The 17,818-nt window shown below is 35.7% G+C and overlaps 1 protein-coding gene and 1 pseudogene across 1 annotated transcript; both read left to right on the plus strand.

Annotated features, from left to right (window-relative positions):
* The first annotated feature begins 6,224 nt into the window (after positions 1–6,224).
* LOC148198416 (uncharacterized) lies at positions 6,225–7,788 on the plus strand (annotated as a pseudogene).
* A 7,979-nt stretch (positions 7,789–15,767) lies between these two features.
* LOC148198417 (uncharacterized) lies at positions 15,768–17,082 on the plus strand. The gene has a single exon (XM_088115797.1). The coding sequence runs from the start codon at positions 16,204–16,206 to the stop codon at positions 17,080–17,082; it is 879 nt and encodes a 292-aa protein (XP_087971923.1). The 5' UTR covers positions 15,768–16,203.
* The last annotated feature ends 736 nt before the right edge of the window (positions 17,083–17,818 follow it).

The raw sequence follows: 17,818 nt of genomic DNA on the forward strand, positions 1-17,818 counted from the left end.
GAAAACATAAGAAATACGTTAACAATTTGGATTTCGTTTCAAGTAGTACAATTTCATTCGTATTCATAGTGATTACAATCAGACTAGAAGCAAAACAGACACAAAACAGAAACACAAAACCGAATCCATACTAAAATTCTAAGCCTCTATTCTAATTCAGAATATTTCCATTGAATCCTCCTCACTAGATTCTTCACTTGAATCTTCAGTTGGAGAATCATTTTTATTCTTTTTCTCACGTCTATCTTCTATTCGAGTCTCCTGAGTTTTTCAACAACAAATCTTTCAAAATTGGTTTCAGGGACGAAGTTGTTGCGGTCTTCATTTAGTGCAGGTGTTCTTCCAAAACTTTGAACCATGTTCTCTTCATCCTTGAAGCATCATCCCTTTGTGGTCTTCACAAGGCCAAAGGAAGTCAAGGTGTTTCGATTTATAACATTTGAGCAGTTACAAGAGCATTTCTTTTCACCACTAACATCCACACCTTGAAGGGTCAGGATTTTGCTGATAAACACAACATATGGTAGATGTCGTGCATGTTTGGTTCCTGCATCAATCATATCATCTTTTATTACTTCCACCCAATTGGTAGGAACATCATTCTTGATGGCATACAATAGAAAAGCAAGAATGTGTGTTGTTATCTTTTCTTCTTTATTCAGTCCCTCATGCACATATAATCTTTCAATTGTGTATCTCCCAGGAAACCTTAACCAGCTACTGTACACGTCCTTTTTCTTCAGCCATCTATTTGTTTATGACTACCGTAAGTGAGAGAATAACCCTTCGACTTTTAATCCTGCAACTTGAAACCAGACATCATTATCAATGTGAACATTTATTCCTTTTACTTGAAAATGAAGGACACCATCTATGTTTCTCATATTGTTGTAGAAGACCCTTACTAAGTCAGGGTATCAATCACCCTTGATCTCGACAAGTGTAGAGAGACCTTGAGTTTCAATCCATTCTTGGAAGTGAAATCCCTCTTTTTCAAATAAGTCGAGGTTCAGATATTTGTGAGGAACAATATGTTTAAACATCGTCCACCTCATAAACTCTAGACAAGTCTCCTCATCACTGATCCACCAGGAGAGATCAGCATTTCTTGCAGCCACAACAGCCTTTCCTCTATCTCTTGAAGGATTTGATGAAGAAGCCATTTGAATTTGGATACCAAATAATTTTCCTCAGTATTAGGGTTTAGTATCTTAAGTCACTCGTGCAATATAAAACAACATACATAAGATTTTCAAATTCAGTGTATATAAGGGTGCGCAACGTCACGCGTTCAACTTCAAAAAACATAACAGCCAACGTTAACAATAATTGGTGGCATTATTGTAAATACATTCATTCAATCCACGTCGAGTGGTATCAATACTGGACGTGGATCTCTTCGTTTCAAGTATTACGTCAACTGTGTAAATAGATTCAAAATTTAAATTCTCTTGAAGTTTTTTCCACCATAAGAAATTCGATGACGTACATTAGATTGTGTAATTATGCTCAGTATCTTGTATGAACATCGAATCCTGGCCGAATTCGACGTTCAAACATCATTCAGTGAAAAAGTAAAAAAAACATTAGTGCTTATGACGAAAAAAACATCGAAGATCTATGAGGCTTGGACGTTATAGTGAGAGTTTAAAAGGAAAAAGGAAAAATAATAAAAAAGGGAGCAAACTTTGGCTTTTGGATGAAGATTAAAACGTCCAATACCATCCGAATTTGACGTAACATTCTGGTCACACAATTAATCTTCCCAACCACTCCAATGCCCTTCACGTGGATAAATAAGTAGACCCATTGAAAACCTATCCTACATAACTTCGGTAATCAAATTCATGTTAACTTTTCTCTTGTGTTTTTCTTCTTTTCCTTTACTAAACGAAGACATTTCTTTGTTAGCTATGAAGGCATGGGGGGAAAACACAGGAAAAAGTGAACACTTATGAATTTCAAGTATACCCTTTCGAAACCTATCCTACATTTCTTCCGCAACCAAATTGATGTTAACTTTTTCCTTTGGTTTTTTTTTTTATTTCTTGGTTTTGGTTATAATGTCTTCCACCATCTTTGGTCTTCATTTTAGATGTAATGTTTTATAAAAGGAGATTTCTTTTTGAAATCCTCTAAGATATAGGACGTCGTTGATCCCAAAAAGAGAGGTCAATCTTCAGGCCTTTGCGTCGAATGCACTCAATATTCAACGTCAACTTTATAAATTTAACTTATCTTGGAGTTGTTTCCACCATAAGAAATCAAATAGCTCTGAAATCTAATGGTAGAAGACAACTCCAAGACAATTTAAAAAACGATTCAATATTGTTGAATGATGAAGTTGAACATCTTCTTTATATAATTATTTTAGATCATAAAATTGTTTTAGCATTAAATATATTATGAACCATTTTTGTTTTTCTAATGGTAGAAGACAACTCCAAGACAATTTTTTTAAAGGATTCATACATAGTTAACTGATGAAGTTGAACAACAATTTTACATAATTATTTTAGATCTCAAAATTGTTTCAGCATTAAACATATTGTCAACCATATTTCTTTTTTCCAAACACTTTCCTTTCAGTAAGATAACTTAATCATTTATGTACTATAAAAAGAATTTTGTTCACTTGAATTTCAAAGGCCACCTTCATATGAACTGAGACATGAATGAGGCACTTAGAAAATCAACCGAGCAAATTACAATTTAAACAACAGACATGTTTCGAAATATAAGAAAAGGAAAATGCCAAGGAGATAAAAACATGAATCCGAATATGATCAATACGGAAACAAGAAGCAAGGGATTACGTGATGGATGCAATATTTATAGATGAACTGATGACGTGCATCGTGTAATTATGCTTACTGTTTATCTTGTCTAGACGTCGAAGCCCCTCCGAATTCAACGTTCAAACATCACTCAGAAAAAAAACAACAAATTTGAGTTTGATTCATATAAGAACAAATTGACGTCCCGCCCCCCAGAAATTGTCTACTTTTGAATCACCCGCGAAGAAGGTGAGATTTGGAGGGCTTGAAGTTAAAAAGTTTGATGTGCCCCTCTATATTCATATAATTCCACTCTCAATTTTGCTAAGTTAATATAATCGATTCTAATCAATAAAGAATCAGTTCATAGCGTTATAAAAATAATGTTTTTCATAGTATTTTCCTAATAATGTTATTGATATTATTTTTTTATATCATAATCATTTATACTAATAACTAATTATAATTATTAAATTATTCAAAATAATTTATTTCAATGTGGCCAATAAAAGTTGTTCTAAGAGTTCATTTGATCTTTGATCGTCGTCGACTTTTTAAATCATAATCATTTATACTAATAACTAGTTATAATTATTAAGTTATACAAAATAATTTATCTCAATGTGGCCAACAAGAGTTGTTAAACATATCGTTGGTCCCTAAGAAAATTTTTGTCGTTCCTAGAATTCTGACAAATCTCTTTCATGACCTTGCCCGTCCGTGTCGACTTTTTTAAAATTTTACTTATGGTTCATAAGACAAAGATGGAAACGCCACAATATAGGTATAAATGTTTAAGGCACCTAAGAAACCCTAAAAGAAATATTTGCCACAAAGATGTTAATCTTTGATAAGAATCAAAGAACCAAGAACCAAAAGAATCCTCTCTTAACATTGCAAATGCAAATTTATGACTTCCAAAATGTCTACATATGTATTTGGTGGCCCTATATATAGGTATAAATGTTTAAGGCACCTAAGAAACCATAAAAGAAATATTCGCCACAAAGATGTTAATCTTTGATAAGAAAAATAGAATTTATTTTATTTCCTATACTAATTATTAATAAGGAGATAGTCCTCTATCCTACCTTTTGCTCGGGTCAGCCCATCCCGACCTTCAACTTATGTTAGTTTGTTTGGAGATAGTCTTAATCTCCGAACATTCATTTTGGGTCAACCAGTCTCCATCATCAAACCTAATCTGCCTTAATCTTCGACCCAACCCATTATGCTTAATTTTTGGTCTAGATTTGTTTGAATATTCCCCATACATGTTGTCTCTTCTCGATATTTGACCTGGTGCGGTGCATCTCTATTATTAACTTGTCTAAATATTTTTTAATAATTATACTTTGACAACATTTTTTTCTAATTGACCTATCTTCATTTTTGTCCACAATATTCTATCTTAACACCTTTAGTTTATCAATCAACTTAATTTTTTCTCAAACTTAAGTTATTATAATTTAAAAATTAATCAAAGTCTTTTAGTATAATAATACCTATCTTTAGCCTAAAACATTCATTTCAAATTACTTTAAATAATATAATAATATTTTTTACGATTTTAATTATTGTGATCTATAACTAAATTGAATTCTCATAAAATATTATTATTATTATTTTCCATATGAATTTAAATTAATATTTTAAACAAATAAAATTTTATTCTCTTTAAATTTCACCGACAAAAGGACAGAAAAAGGCGGGAGGCTGAAGAAGAAAACCTCGAATATCGGTAACGTTTCATTTCTAATGGGAGGTTATCTTAAAATGTAAATATTATATTGAAATATAATGGTAATGGGAGCTTATGAGCGATTTTATAAAGGAAAAAAGAAAAATAGGAGGGTAGGAGGATGAAGAAGAAAATGTCGAATATCCCTAAAATTAGACGTCTTTTTCTAACTCTTTGTCTTCTGGTTGACAATTAGTACGTCGGTGCCCTCTATAATTCGACGTCTTCTTTGTACTTTTTAAGTTGAGAAGTTATGAAGTTAAGAAGTCGAGATTGTGAAAGACGTTCCTAGAATTCTATTCAGAAATGGCTTCTCCATCGTCATCATCAAGAGGAAAAGAGAAGGTTGCCCGGGTTACAAGAAACGCAAGCCCATCTGGAGGGATAAGTGATCCAGACATGCGAGGAAAGTTTTTATACTTGACACATTTAAAAAATGTAGTTCCTCATAAGTATTTGGACCTGCAATTGTTCAAGAAAGAAGGGTTCCTTTTTCAAGAATGGTTTGCATATCAAGGGCTTATTGATTTTGTCCAGATGAAAGGACATTGCTATCCAGATTTGGTAGAGGTTTTCTACACAAACCTGAGGGTTGTAAATGGGGTCATTCACTCATGGGCAAAGGTGTTAACATTACTATTGACGATAATGTTTGGTCATACATTGTTGGACTGAAAGCTGAAGGTTTGGATTCTCATATCCGTGATTCTGAGTCAAACAGATGGCTAACAAAGAGAGATATATATATAAACTTCTTAAGATATCCATGAAGGTACACAATGGATAAGAAGTACCTACATGATGGGTTAAACAAGGAGGAGAAACTGATTGCTTATGTTTTGACTTGGCTATTGCTGCCTGGAAGATTTGTCGAGGACAGAATATCAACAGAAGATGTATTTATGTTGAATGCTATAAAGACTAGAATCCCAACCAACTGGGTTGCGGTACTAAAAGATTGTATGATCGTTGTAGGTCATAAATATGCACAAAAATTGCCATATGGAGTATTTATCAGCTAGGTGCTGATACTCCAAGGAGTAGATGTATCTCAAGAAGTCAGACTTGTGTGCAACAAGTCACAAGAAATTGGTATACTAAGTCTATTTTCTATTGGGCTAGAAAGGATTGTGAATGGATGGTTCTTCAGAGATAAGCTAACTGTTGGAAGTACACCTACTCCTGTTGCAGATCATTTCTAAGGTTGACCGATTGTTTTTCATTTATCTTTAGGCTATTTTTCGTACGGGGTCAGCGAACTTCATCATCTTCTCCAGTGACACCATTTGAAGTATGTTTTTTTTTCTTAAAATACTCCTACGTATGATGTATGTGCTCATTTTTGTGTTGTGTTTGTCGATTCTGGATGTATGATATCTATACGTATAACGATACTATGATAGTTTCTTTTTTCCTTCAACGTATGATATTTGTGTTCGTTCGTTGTCAACGAACTTCGTCATCTTCTCTAGTGACACCATTTCAAGTTTGATTTTTTTTCCTTCAATATCTCTTACGTATGATATATGCATTCCTGTTTGTCGATTCTGGACGTATGATATATGTATAACGATAGATATTTGTGTTCATGTACGTATACTATGATAGTTTATTTTTTTCCTTTAACGTATGATAGGTATTTATTTTTGTTTCTCTACGTAAGTTAGTTTTTTTTTTCGTGGATTCTTTTCGTTTAGTGTAGTAGTATGGATCGAAGCTAGATTCATCAGCGTCATATTAGTGAAGAGTATGAGCGAGGGGTTTTTGAGTTCATACAATATGTTAAAGAACACGCAAAACCCGTGAACGAGGCATATTTTTGCCCTTGTGTTTGTTGTCTCAATCAAGTATATGAAGACTTGGACAACATCCGTGATCATCTGTTCATCTATGGAATAATGAGAAGTTATACAATTTGGACTTGGAATGATGAAGTATTATATAAGCCAATAACTTTAAGAGGTTCGGATTACGTCGACGAATGAATGAGTGATCATTTAGACAAAATGGTACGTGACGTTGGCGAAGAAAATTTTGGAAGAGCTCATTTATATGATAGTCTTAAGAACAATTCGGAGCAAGAGTTGTATCCAGGATGCATCAATTTTAATAGGTTGTCGGCTACTTTGAAATTGTTTTGTTTGAAAGCAAGAAACGGATGGACTGATAAAAGTTTCACGGAATTGTTGGAGTTGCTGAAGGAGATGCTACCAGAAAATAACACGTTACCTATCCGTAATTACGACGCGAAAAAAATTCTATGTCCAATGGATTTGGAATACCAAAAGATACATGCATGTCCCAATGACTGTGTATTGTATAGAGATCAGTATGCTTCAATGAAGGTTTGTCCGACGTGTGGTGCGTCACGATTTAAGAAGAAACTTGATGGAAATAACGATGAACACAATGAAGGTCCACCGGCTAAGGTCACGTGGTATTTACCTATAATACCTAGGTTGAAACGATTGTTTTCTGTTAAAGAAGATGAGAAGAATCTTATGTGGCACGTTGATGGAAGAAAATGTGATAATCTTCTTCAACACCCAACTGATTCCCCATAATGGAAGAACATTGATGGCACATTTCCCAAATTTTGTGCAGAGCCGAGAAACTTAAGACTTGCACTTGCTACCGATGGTATGAATCCTTATGGCAACTTAAGTAGCAAACATAGTTCATGGCCAGTTATTTTGATGATTTACAATCTATCTTCTATGTTGTGCATGAAGAGAAATGATGTTGTCGATGATGATATCGGGTCCTAGACAACCTGTAAATGACATTGATGTTTATCTAAAACCGTTAATTGACGATTTAAAAATGTTGTGGGAAGAGGGGGTCGAGGTCTTCGATTCATATTCAGAAGAAAACTTTCGTTTGCGTGCAATGTTGTTTTGCACCATAAATGATTTCCCAACATATGGGAACTTGAGTGGTTATAGTGTTAAAGGTCATTTTGCATGTCCGATTTGTGAAGAAAATACTATTTATCTTCAACTGAAGCATGGGCAGAAAACTGTGTACACAAGACACTGAAGATTCCTTCCTCGAAATCATCCTTACCATAGATTGAAAAAAGCGTTTAATGGAAGTCTTGAGGATGATGTAATGTGCATACCACATAATGGGGAAGAAGTATACGACCAGGTGAGGAACATTGATGTTGTCCTCGGAAAACATAAAAAGAAGACCGTTGAGAAAAACATTTGGAAAAGGCGATCAATATTCTTTAATCTTCCAAATTGGTGTAAACTTGATAACAGTTGAAAAACTGTTATTTTCATGCTTAAAGTTGATACTAAAAGCAACCTTTAGACTTAGAAACTAGCTTGAAATCATGCCTTTTGTTTATATTTTCAGAAATAAGAGAGCTGGACAGGTTTATGCTTGATTTAAGTGTTTTTGTGCAGGTTTTGAGGTGAATTTGGTGAAAGAAGTGAAGAATAAGAGAGAGGACATTAGAAAAGACAAGAAAGAGTGCAAAAAGGAGAAGTCGAAGGCACCGCTCAGCGGCAAACTACCGCTGAGCGGCACTCAAGAGGTGACGTTGGAACCGTTGAGGGGCAAAATGGCCGCTGAGGGGAAGAAAGAAGACGCGCAATCACCGCTGAGCGGTAAATACCGCTGAGCGGCACTTTTTGGGCTTGGACTTTTGTAATCTTTTGTAACTCTAGATTAGTATATAAGGGCTTGCACGTCCTATAGTTAGGATCTTTGGCAGAAACGAGGCAAACACTCTCTCTTTCACCCCTTTGAAGGAGGATCTTGGATGCTCAGGCTACCTCTTCACCTTTATTGGGTTTATTCTTTCATACTTTCATTGTAATTCATCTAGGTTCACCATGAATATGGTGAACTAAACCTTGTATGTTTGTTGGGGAATCAAAGTAATCTCTTGAAGCTCTCATATATGGATTTGTTGAGTACATCTTTGAATTAAGACATATGCTTTCTTTCATCATTAGTTAGGGTTTTTCCTCTTTGCTCAATGCTTGCATTGTTTAACTCATTCTAATGCATGATTATTGGTTTTGTTGATACGGACACGTACGGGGAAATCTAGATCCGGGGAATTTCTCCCAATATTATACTGACAATATTATATTGGTTGCCTTTAAGCTCCTGCACTCATGAACTAATCATTAGGAATGCTAGGAATTGTATGAACTATTTGATTAGGGAGAAGCCATCTAGAATGGTACATTAGAGAGTGGCATTAACAATGATGATTTGAATGTTGAATTCCTAAAATATATGAGAGTGGATGAGATGAAATTGACCCCCAACAACATATTCATTCATATATTTCCTTGAAAGTGTTTATCTTTTGTCTTTGTCATTGATCAATTCATGCATACATATTTAATTTTCGTCTTTGCATATTAAACTTCAATTATTGTGTTCTTAAGTCTTAGCTAATCAACAAATCACATAACTAAACTAGGCCGTGAGTCCTTTGGGAGAACGATACTTGGTCTTACCAAGTTTATTACTTGAAACGATTCGGTCATACTTGCCGATTGTGAAACAAGTTTGTGACATCATATTTTGGTGCTTACAAATTTGTCCATCAAGTTTTTGGCGCCGTTGCCGGGGATTCGTGGTTTAACTGGTTAATTTGTGTGATTATTGATTATCTTTGACTTTAATTTTGAATTTCTGTTTTTATTTTTTCTGTTTTTATTATTTTATCTTTTTAGATTTTATTTTTATCCTTTAGGTTAGATTTTATTTTTATCTTTTTAGATTAGATTTTATTTTAATTTCGAATTTTTATTTTATTTTATTTTTCTGTTTATATTTTTCAGTTTGTATTTTATTTGATTTTATTTTATTTTTTCTGTTTTCTGTTTTTCTGTTTTCTGTTTTTATTTTCTGTTTTTTATTTTTCGATTTTTATTTGATTTTATTTTATTTGATTAGATTATATTATATTTTATTTTATTTTATTTTATTTTCTGTTTGTATTTTATTTTATTTTATTTTATGTTTTTATTTTTCTGTTTTTATTTCCTATCTTCTTATCTTTTCAATTATATCCTTTGATTTTTTTTCTTTTCTCTATCTTTTTGTGCTAAAAATTGTTTTTAGGGTTTTGTGCTTAATGTCTGCAGAATGCAATTTGGTCAAGAGTTTAACTATAGGGGCACTCAATTCTACCAAAGTAATCTCAACCAATGGTGGGAACCTCACTCAAGCATGGATCAAAGCCAATTTTGGCAAGCTGCTGGACAATTTGAGAACCAACCACAACAACAATGGCAGCAACAACCCTTTCTATCAGGAAGTTTGGATAGGTTGGAGGACACCCTTCAACGATTTTTGAAAAATTCCGACTCTACTCAGAAAAGCATTGAAGAATCATGTAAAAGAATGGAGATGCAACTTCGTCACATTAGTCAGATATTAAATGATGATGTTAATACTGATGTTAACCTTAAGGAGGAAGGGCAAGTCATTATCACTGAAAGTGACAAGATTCTTGATGAGGAAAAATTAGAGGGAGATGAGGAAAGGGTAGAGAGAAAAGAGAAAGAAGAGTTGAGTGAGAAAGATAAAGATGAAGAAAAAGAAAAAGAATTGGTTGAGAGAAAAGAGAGAAAGAAAATTTGTGTGAAGATAAAGAAGTTGAGGAGAAAAAGAGAAAGGAAGAAAAAAATAAAAGAAGAGAAAAAGAGAAAATTTAGGGAGAGAAAAAGGAAGAAAAAGAAGATGAGAGGAAAGAAGAAGAAATCACATGAAAAATCACATCCTCATCTAAAGAAGAATCATAGGAAGGAAAAGAAATTTAAGTGCTTTATGGAAATCTTCAAGAAATTGGAGATTAAAGTTCCTATGATTGAGACATTGCAACAGGTTCCTGGTTTGATCAAATTTCTGAAGAAGTTCAGTAGAAAGAAGAAAAAGAAGAAGGAACATGAGCTTTACTGGGTCAAGCTAATGACGTTAAAAGAGCGCTTGCTGGGAGGCAACCCAGTGGATTTAAAAACTTTTGATTTGGTTTTATAATTTGTAATTTGTGAACATTATTCTCGACATTATTTTGTTGGATTTAGCATCTACTGAAGGATGCTAGGTGGTTAAGTATCTACTGAAGGATACTAAGTTTGTAACACCTACTGATGGGTGTTGGTGAGAAGATTTTGCACCTACTGATGGGTGCTGGTAAGTTTGAAACACCTACTGATGGGTGTTGGTGGATTTTGGGTCAGGCTCGTGACGTTAAACAAGCGCTACCTGGGAGGCAACCCAGTTGATTGATTGTTTTCTGTTTGTTTATTTTTAGGATTTGCATAAGCATTTTTAACATTGAATTGCAGGGAACCTATGAGGGGTATGCTAGGAAGGCACGTAGGTCAAGAAAAGAAGGAGAAGGGCACATCAAGAAAGTGCCGCTGAGCGGCAATTACCGCTGAGCGGTACTATCGCAGATGGGCTTAAGTTCCCCTTAGCGGAACCCGAGCCCATTGGGGTAATTTTAAACCCTAAGCTGCGCGTTTTTACATTCTTTCAAGCTCTTCTCTGCACTAAGACTCCCACATATCTCCTCTTAGGTTTCCCACATCTTTTTACTCTTCCCTCTTTAGAAAATTTCTCTTCCACTCACTTTTACACTAGTGTGCTATCAAAGTTTGGGGTTGGAAAAGAGCATTCTAGTTTGGAAGCATTCTCATATCATCTAGCATCTCCACCCAAGTAAGTAAAATGCATTTTGTTCATTCTAGGGTTCTTGAAATTGACTGTGATTGTCAAAGCATGAATATTTAGGGGTTTTGATTTCTATGCATGATTTGATGATATATTTGATGTTTGAACCGATTAAACTGCTTGATTATGAACTGGAAAACTGAAAATTGCATTTGGGTGGAGTTAGGACAGTTTAAAAACGAGATTTGCAAAAATCTGCAGATCACCGCTGAGCGGCATTTACCGCTGAGCGGCACTCTGCCAGATTTGCTTTTTCTGGTTTGTTGCGTGTTTGAATGTGGCACTGGTGGCGCTGAGGGGAAATTCTGGCCCTCAGCGGTGGTTTAGCTTCAAAAGGAGTTTTGTTTTGTGTTTACTAATGATTAACATCATGTTCTGTGGTTTTGGATTTATGTTTGAATGCAGGAATGGCATCCTCTTCAGGAAAGAGATTGAAAACCATGGCAACCAAGAGAAAGGAAAAGGAACCAGAGCAGCCCCATAATGGCAGGTTCCTCTCTAGGAAACATGAGAAGCACTTTAGGGTGGTTCAGGACAGGAGACTTCTAATGGAGAGAAAGGTTGGAATGATACCTAACTTTGCTCCTCAATTTGGAGAGCAAGTGTTAGGGAATGATTGGGGAAAGCTAGCCACTTATCCATCACCTGCCAACATAGCTGTGGTGAAAGAATTCTACACCAATGCAAAGAAGATTGGTGATTATCCAGCTGAGAATTATTTGGGCTATGTTAGAGGCCATGCTATCAGGTATGATCCTGACTCCATCAATAACTTTCTGGATACTGTGTGGGCTGGTGAGCAATGCCAGTTTGCTCTTAGCATGGAGGAAGGTGCTGACTTTGAGGATGTTGAGAGAGTATTGTGCATACCTGGAGGACACTTCCAAAGGAATAGATCTGGCTCAGTGGTTAATATTAGGAGGACAGATTTGACTCCTCTTGCAAAGTATTGGATGGCATTTTCTCATGCCAACATTCAGCCATGTTCACATGTGTCAGATATTACTCTCAGCAGGGCACTCTTCATCTACTGTGCTATCAGAAACTTGAATGTTAATATTGGGCAGGTGATAGCTGATGAGATTAGTGTGTGTGCTAACACCTCAAACAACAAAGCACCACTGGGACATCCTTCTTTGATCACTCACCTTTGCAAGCTAGCTGGGGTGGACACTTCTGTTCCACCATTTGAGAGGCCAAGAAAATCTATAGATGAGGCCTATTACAGACAGTACTGTGGAGGTGAGGAGGCAGCCCAGCCAGTGCCACCACGCCAGGCTCGTAGAGAGAGAAGGCCAGCACAGAGCAGGACTTCTGCTGATACTCATGAGGCAGAACCATTCCAGATGAGGGACATGTATATGTCTCTTATAGGTGCTCAGTTGCAGTCCATCCACAGAGGGCAGGTGGCCACGGCTGAGATGATAGTGGGGATGTATGATACCCCTCCAGCACACAGGTGGACTATGGATGAATTCCATAATGTGGTAGCTTGGCCAGAAGAACCATGGCATGGAGGAGCTGAAGCAGCTGAAGCTTCAGCCCGAGACATGGATGAAGATGAAGATGAGGAGGAGGATGCGTTTGATGATGATGATGATGAGGAAGAAGAGGAAGATACAGAGGACAGCTCAGACTGATGAGGAGCTGAGATAGCATTTACTGATGAATGCTATCATATGATTATGCTTTTGTGGTTTAAGTTTTCTGAACTTATTTGTTTTTGTTTTTAGATTAGGGTTTGATGTACTCTATTGAACACCTGGTTCCTTATGATGGTTTGCTATTAACTGTGATTGTGTGATAAGTAATGATTGAATGATGCTTATTGATTGATTAATGTTGAGATGATGTGCACATTAAAATGCTTATACAGGTGATTCACAAGCTTTGTGAACAAATGCAGGGTATCATGATTGTGATTGTGAAATTAAGCAGGATGTGTATGTCAAATGTGAATGAGCTTATATGTGAGGTTTTGAGCTCCAGAGTTGTTATTGTTGAATGCTATTACTTTGAAAGCATGAATGACTTTGCCCAGGTTTTCTATGATTGAATCAATTGCTTGTTTTGCATCATATGATCAAAGGCCGTGTTTTTGAAACCCTTTTTATTGGCCAAATTCATAAAGTTAGCCTTCTAAAAGAGAACACGTTGTGTTCTATCCTTTGAACCCTTAGCCTTAAATATACACTGAACACCCTTGATTGAAAATCTTTACCTTGAGTTAAGTAGAAGATCTTGTGTGGTATTGTTAAATGTTCAAGTTTGGGGTTATTGGGGAAACATGAAAAAGGAAAAAGCATTGAGCTAAGAGCTAAAAAGTAAGAATATGCAAAGAAAAGAAAAGAAAAAGAAGCAAAGCTCAATGCAAATGCAAAAGCAAAGGCAAAAGAAAGTTGGGAATGAATAAGAAGATTGTGTTGTTATGATTCTCTTAACTCAAGGATTTTGTGATCCAGAAAAACCAATTTTCTTGTTAGCCCAGCCACATTATAAGCCATTGAAAAGTCCTTGTGATGATGCATGCTTGTGAATGTATTTGATTGTGGTTAAATGAAAGGCAAAGTTGATTCATGTGACATTGTGATAGTGGAGTGAATGAGTGAAACACTTTACCTCTTATACACTTGTGTGTTGAGTGAAACACTTTACCTAGTGAGGAAATATTCCATAAGCACATGAACATCCATGCTTAATTGATTGATCATTCATGAAAAATAGCATTTGTTGGAATTTAAATGACTTTGTGAACACTAAAGCATGTGCACATCTTGATTGAACTCTTGGTCTTAAGTTTGAGTGAAGTTATTACTTATCTTGAAAAGAGGATTTTGAATGAGTGAACCATCATATGAATTGGTTGGAGATGGAGTTACATTTTATTTGCTTGAGGACAAGCAAAGTTCTAAGTTTGGGGTTGTGATAACAGTTGAAAAACTGTTATTTTCATGCTTAAAGTTGATACTAAAAGCAACCTTTAGACTTAGAAACTAGCTTGAAATCATGCCTTTTGTTTATATTTTCAGAAATAAGAGAGCTGGACAGGTTTATGCTTGATTTAAGTGTTTTTGTGCAGGTTTTGAGGTGAATTTGGTGAAAGAAGTGAAGAATAAGAGAGAGGACATTAGAAAAGACAAGAAAGAGTGCAAAAAGGAGAAGTCGAAGGCACCGCTCAGCGGCAAACTACCGCTGAGCGGCACTCAAGAGGTGACGTTGGAACCGCTGAGGGGCAAAATGGCCGCTGAGGGGAAGAAAGAAGACGCGCAATCACCGCTGAGCGGTAAATACCACTGAGCGGCACTTTTTGGGCTTGGACTTTTGTAATCTTTTGTAACTCTAGATTAGTATATAAGGGCTTGCACGTCCTATAGTTAGGATCTTTGGCAGAAACGAGGCAAACACTCTCTCTTCCACCCCTTTGAAGGAGGATCTTGGATGCTCAGGCTACCTCTTCACCTTTATTGGGTTTATTCTTTCATACTTTCATTGTAATTCATCTAGGTTCACCATGAATATGGTGAACTAAACCTTGTATGTTTGTTGGGGAATCAAAGTAATCTCTTGAAGCTCTCATATATGGATTTGTTGAGTACATCTTTGAATTAAGACATATGCTTTCTTTCATCATTAGTTAGGGTTTTTCCTCTTTGCTCAATGCTTGCATTGTTTAACTCATTCTAATGCATGATTATTGGTTTTGTTGATACGGACACGTACGGGGAAATCTAGATCCGGGGAATTTCTCCCAATATTATACTGACAATATTATATTGGTTGCCTTTAAGCTCCTGCACTCATGAACTAATCATTAGGAATGCTAGGAATTGTATGAACTATTTGATTAGGGAGAAGCCATCTAGAATGGTACATTAGAGAGTGGCATTAACAATGATGATTTGAATGTTGAATTCCTAAAATATATGAGAGTGGATGAGATGAAATTGACCCCCAACAACATATTCATTCATATATTTCCTTGAAAGTGTTTATCTTTTGTCTTTGTCATTGATCAATTCATGCATACATATTTAATTTTCGTCTTTGCATATTAAACTTCAATTATTGTGTTCTTAAGTCTTAGCTAATCAACAAATCACATAACTAAACTAGGCCGTGAGTCCTTTGGGAGAACGATACTTGGTCTTACCAAGTTTATTACTTGAAACGATTCGGTCATACTTGCCGATTGTGAAACAAGTTTGTGACATCATATTTTGGTGCTTACAAATTTGTCCATCAAAACTTGATGTGCCACATTGCAAAGACGTGATGCATGTTGAAAAAAATGTATGTGATAGTGTTGTTGGGACTTTACTAAACGTTAAAGGAAAGACAAAAGATGGAGTGAAAGCACGACAAGACTTGGTTGACATAGGAATCTGTTCTGAGTTACATCCGTAATCCATAGGAAGACGCACCTATCTTCCTCTAGCTTGTCACACTCTTTCAAAAAAAGAAAAATAAATATTTTGTCAATGTTTACATAGTGTGAACTTCCACAAGGTTATTCGTCGAATATTAGTAGCCTTGTTTCTATGAAAGATTTGAAGTTGGTTGGTTTAAAGTCTCACGATTATCATGTCTTAATGCAACAACTTTTACCAGTAGCTATTCGAGCCATATTACCTGCCTCTGTTCGAGGTATTCTCACACGTTTGAGTTTGCTTTTCAATGCCGTTTGAAAGAAAGTTGTTGATCCTCGACAATTAGATGATTTACAAAATGAGGCCATTAGACTATTGTGCCAATTGGAAATGTATTTCCCACCCTCATTTTTTTATATCATGGTTCATTTGATTGTCCATCTAGTGAAAGAGATTTGAATGTGGGCCGGTTTTCTTGAGGTGGATGTACCTGGTTGAAAGATACATGAAGATCTTATAGGGATATGTTAAAAATCAATTGAGACCAGAAGCTTCGATTATAGGGTGCTACATTGAAGGGGAAGCCATTGAATTCTGTTCAAGTTATATGCCAAGTTGTGACCCAATAGGACTTCCAAAGAAAAGACATGAAAACATACGTGAAGGAAAGGGAGTTCGAGGAGTAAGGATTGAAAGTGTTATTGGAAAAGAAGTTAATCAAGCACATTTGTACATTTTAAACAACACAAAGGATGTTATTCCTTACATTTCACAACATATTGATGAAATTAAGTCAACACATCCACGTATGAGTGAAAAGTGGAAACTTAATGAACATAACAAATCCTTTTTAGCTTGGTTTAAGAAAAAGATTTATGCGACTCTGAATGTTTCTGAAAATCTATTGAGACTAGCTCGTGGACCTAACACTGATGTGATCACTTTCGGCAGCTATTACATAAACAATTACTTGTTCTATTCAAAGGAGGAAGACGATAAAAGTAGAGTTCAAAATAGTGGAGTTACCATACAAGTTGAGGCTGTACACTTTTCAAGTTCCAAGGATAAGAATCCAATTACAGCATCAATCAATTATTTTGGAATAATACAAGAAATTTGGGAAATTGATTATGTCACTTTTAGAGTTCCAGTTTTCAAGTGTAAATGGGTTGACAGTAATTCTGGTGTGGTGACAGAAGACCTCGAATTCACTTTGGTGGATCTTAACAAAATGAGTTACACGTATGAACCATTTATTATGGCTAGTCACGCAAGACAAATATTCTATGTCACTGACCGACTGAATCATAAATGGTCAGTGGTATTGGAAGGCAGAGCCATGCACACAACTAATGATGAAGACACTCTAGATATACTTGAGACAAGATCCTTCTCATCAAGAACCATTGAAAATAAGGTTGATGATGTACCCGATGAAATACATGCAACTCGATGTGATCACAACGAAGGCATATGGGATAAATAGGTGTCTTAGCATTGTTTTAATTACTTGTACAATTTATTTATTTTGTCTGTTCTAACTATAATATACTAACACTTTGTAAACAAGTATGACGAGCTCTGGATCAGGTTTGACGAGAGGAGCGGGTAGATCTGTGACTCGGATGCTTGATGTCACATCCCATCGGGTTAATGACAAACCAGTGACCGTGCAGTTTGATCCCTGAACATTTGTGCCTATTGGGGCACATGCAACATTGTTCAGGAGTTACTTGGGCCTGATGGAAAAATATCATGTCCCTATTGTAGCTACTTGTTGGGATGATGTCCCACAGGTTGACAAAAATCTACTATTGCAGGATATTTTGGTATGTTTAAGATGTTTTACTTCGATCATTGACTTATTTTTGTTGATCATGCTTTAACATTAATTTTGTTTTTAATAGGAAAATTGGGATATCCCTAATGATAAGAGGATAAGGAAGAAGATTTTATCCCACATTGAAGTCCGGTGGAGGGACTTCAAGACGAGAATGACACTCCTTGTACAAAAATATAAAATAACTAAGGAGCCGGTGGAGGGACTTCAAGACGAGAATGACACTCCTTGTACAAAAATATAAAATAACTAAGGAGGAGTAGGTGTAGTTTAACGAATCCAGACTTAGTCCTAAGTGGCAGGTATGTTTCTTAATATTTTGCTCTAGTCACACAAGATGTTAATTTGTGATTTATGCTTAATGATTTTCATTTTTTCATAG

This window comes from Vigna umbellata, chromosome 5 (genome assembly GCF_029865625.1).
Source record: "Vigna umbellata cultivar VRB3 chromosome 5, Vumbellata_1.0, whole genome shotgun sequence".
Classification (NCBI taxonomy): domain Eukaryota; kingdom Viridiplantae; phylum Streptophyta; class Magnoliopsida; order Fabales; family Fabaceae; genus Vigna; species Vigna umbellata.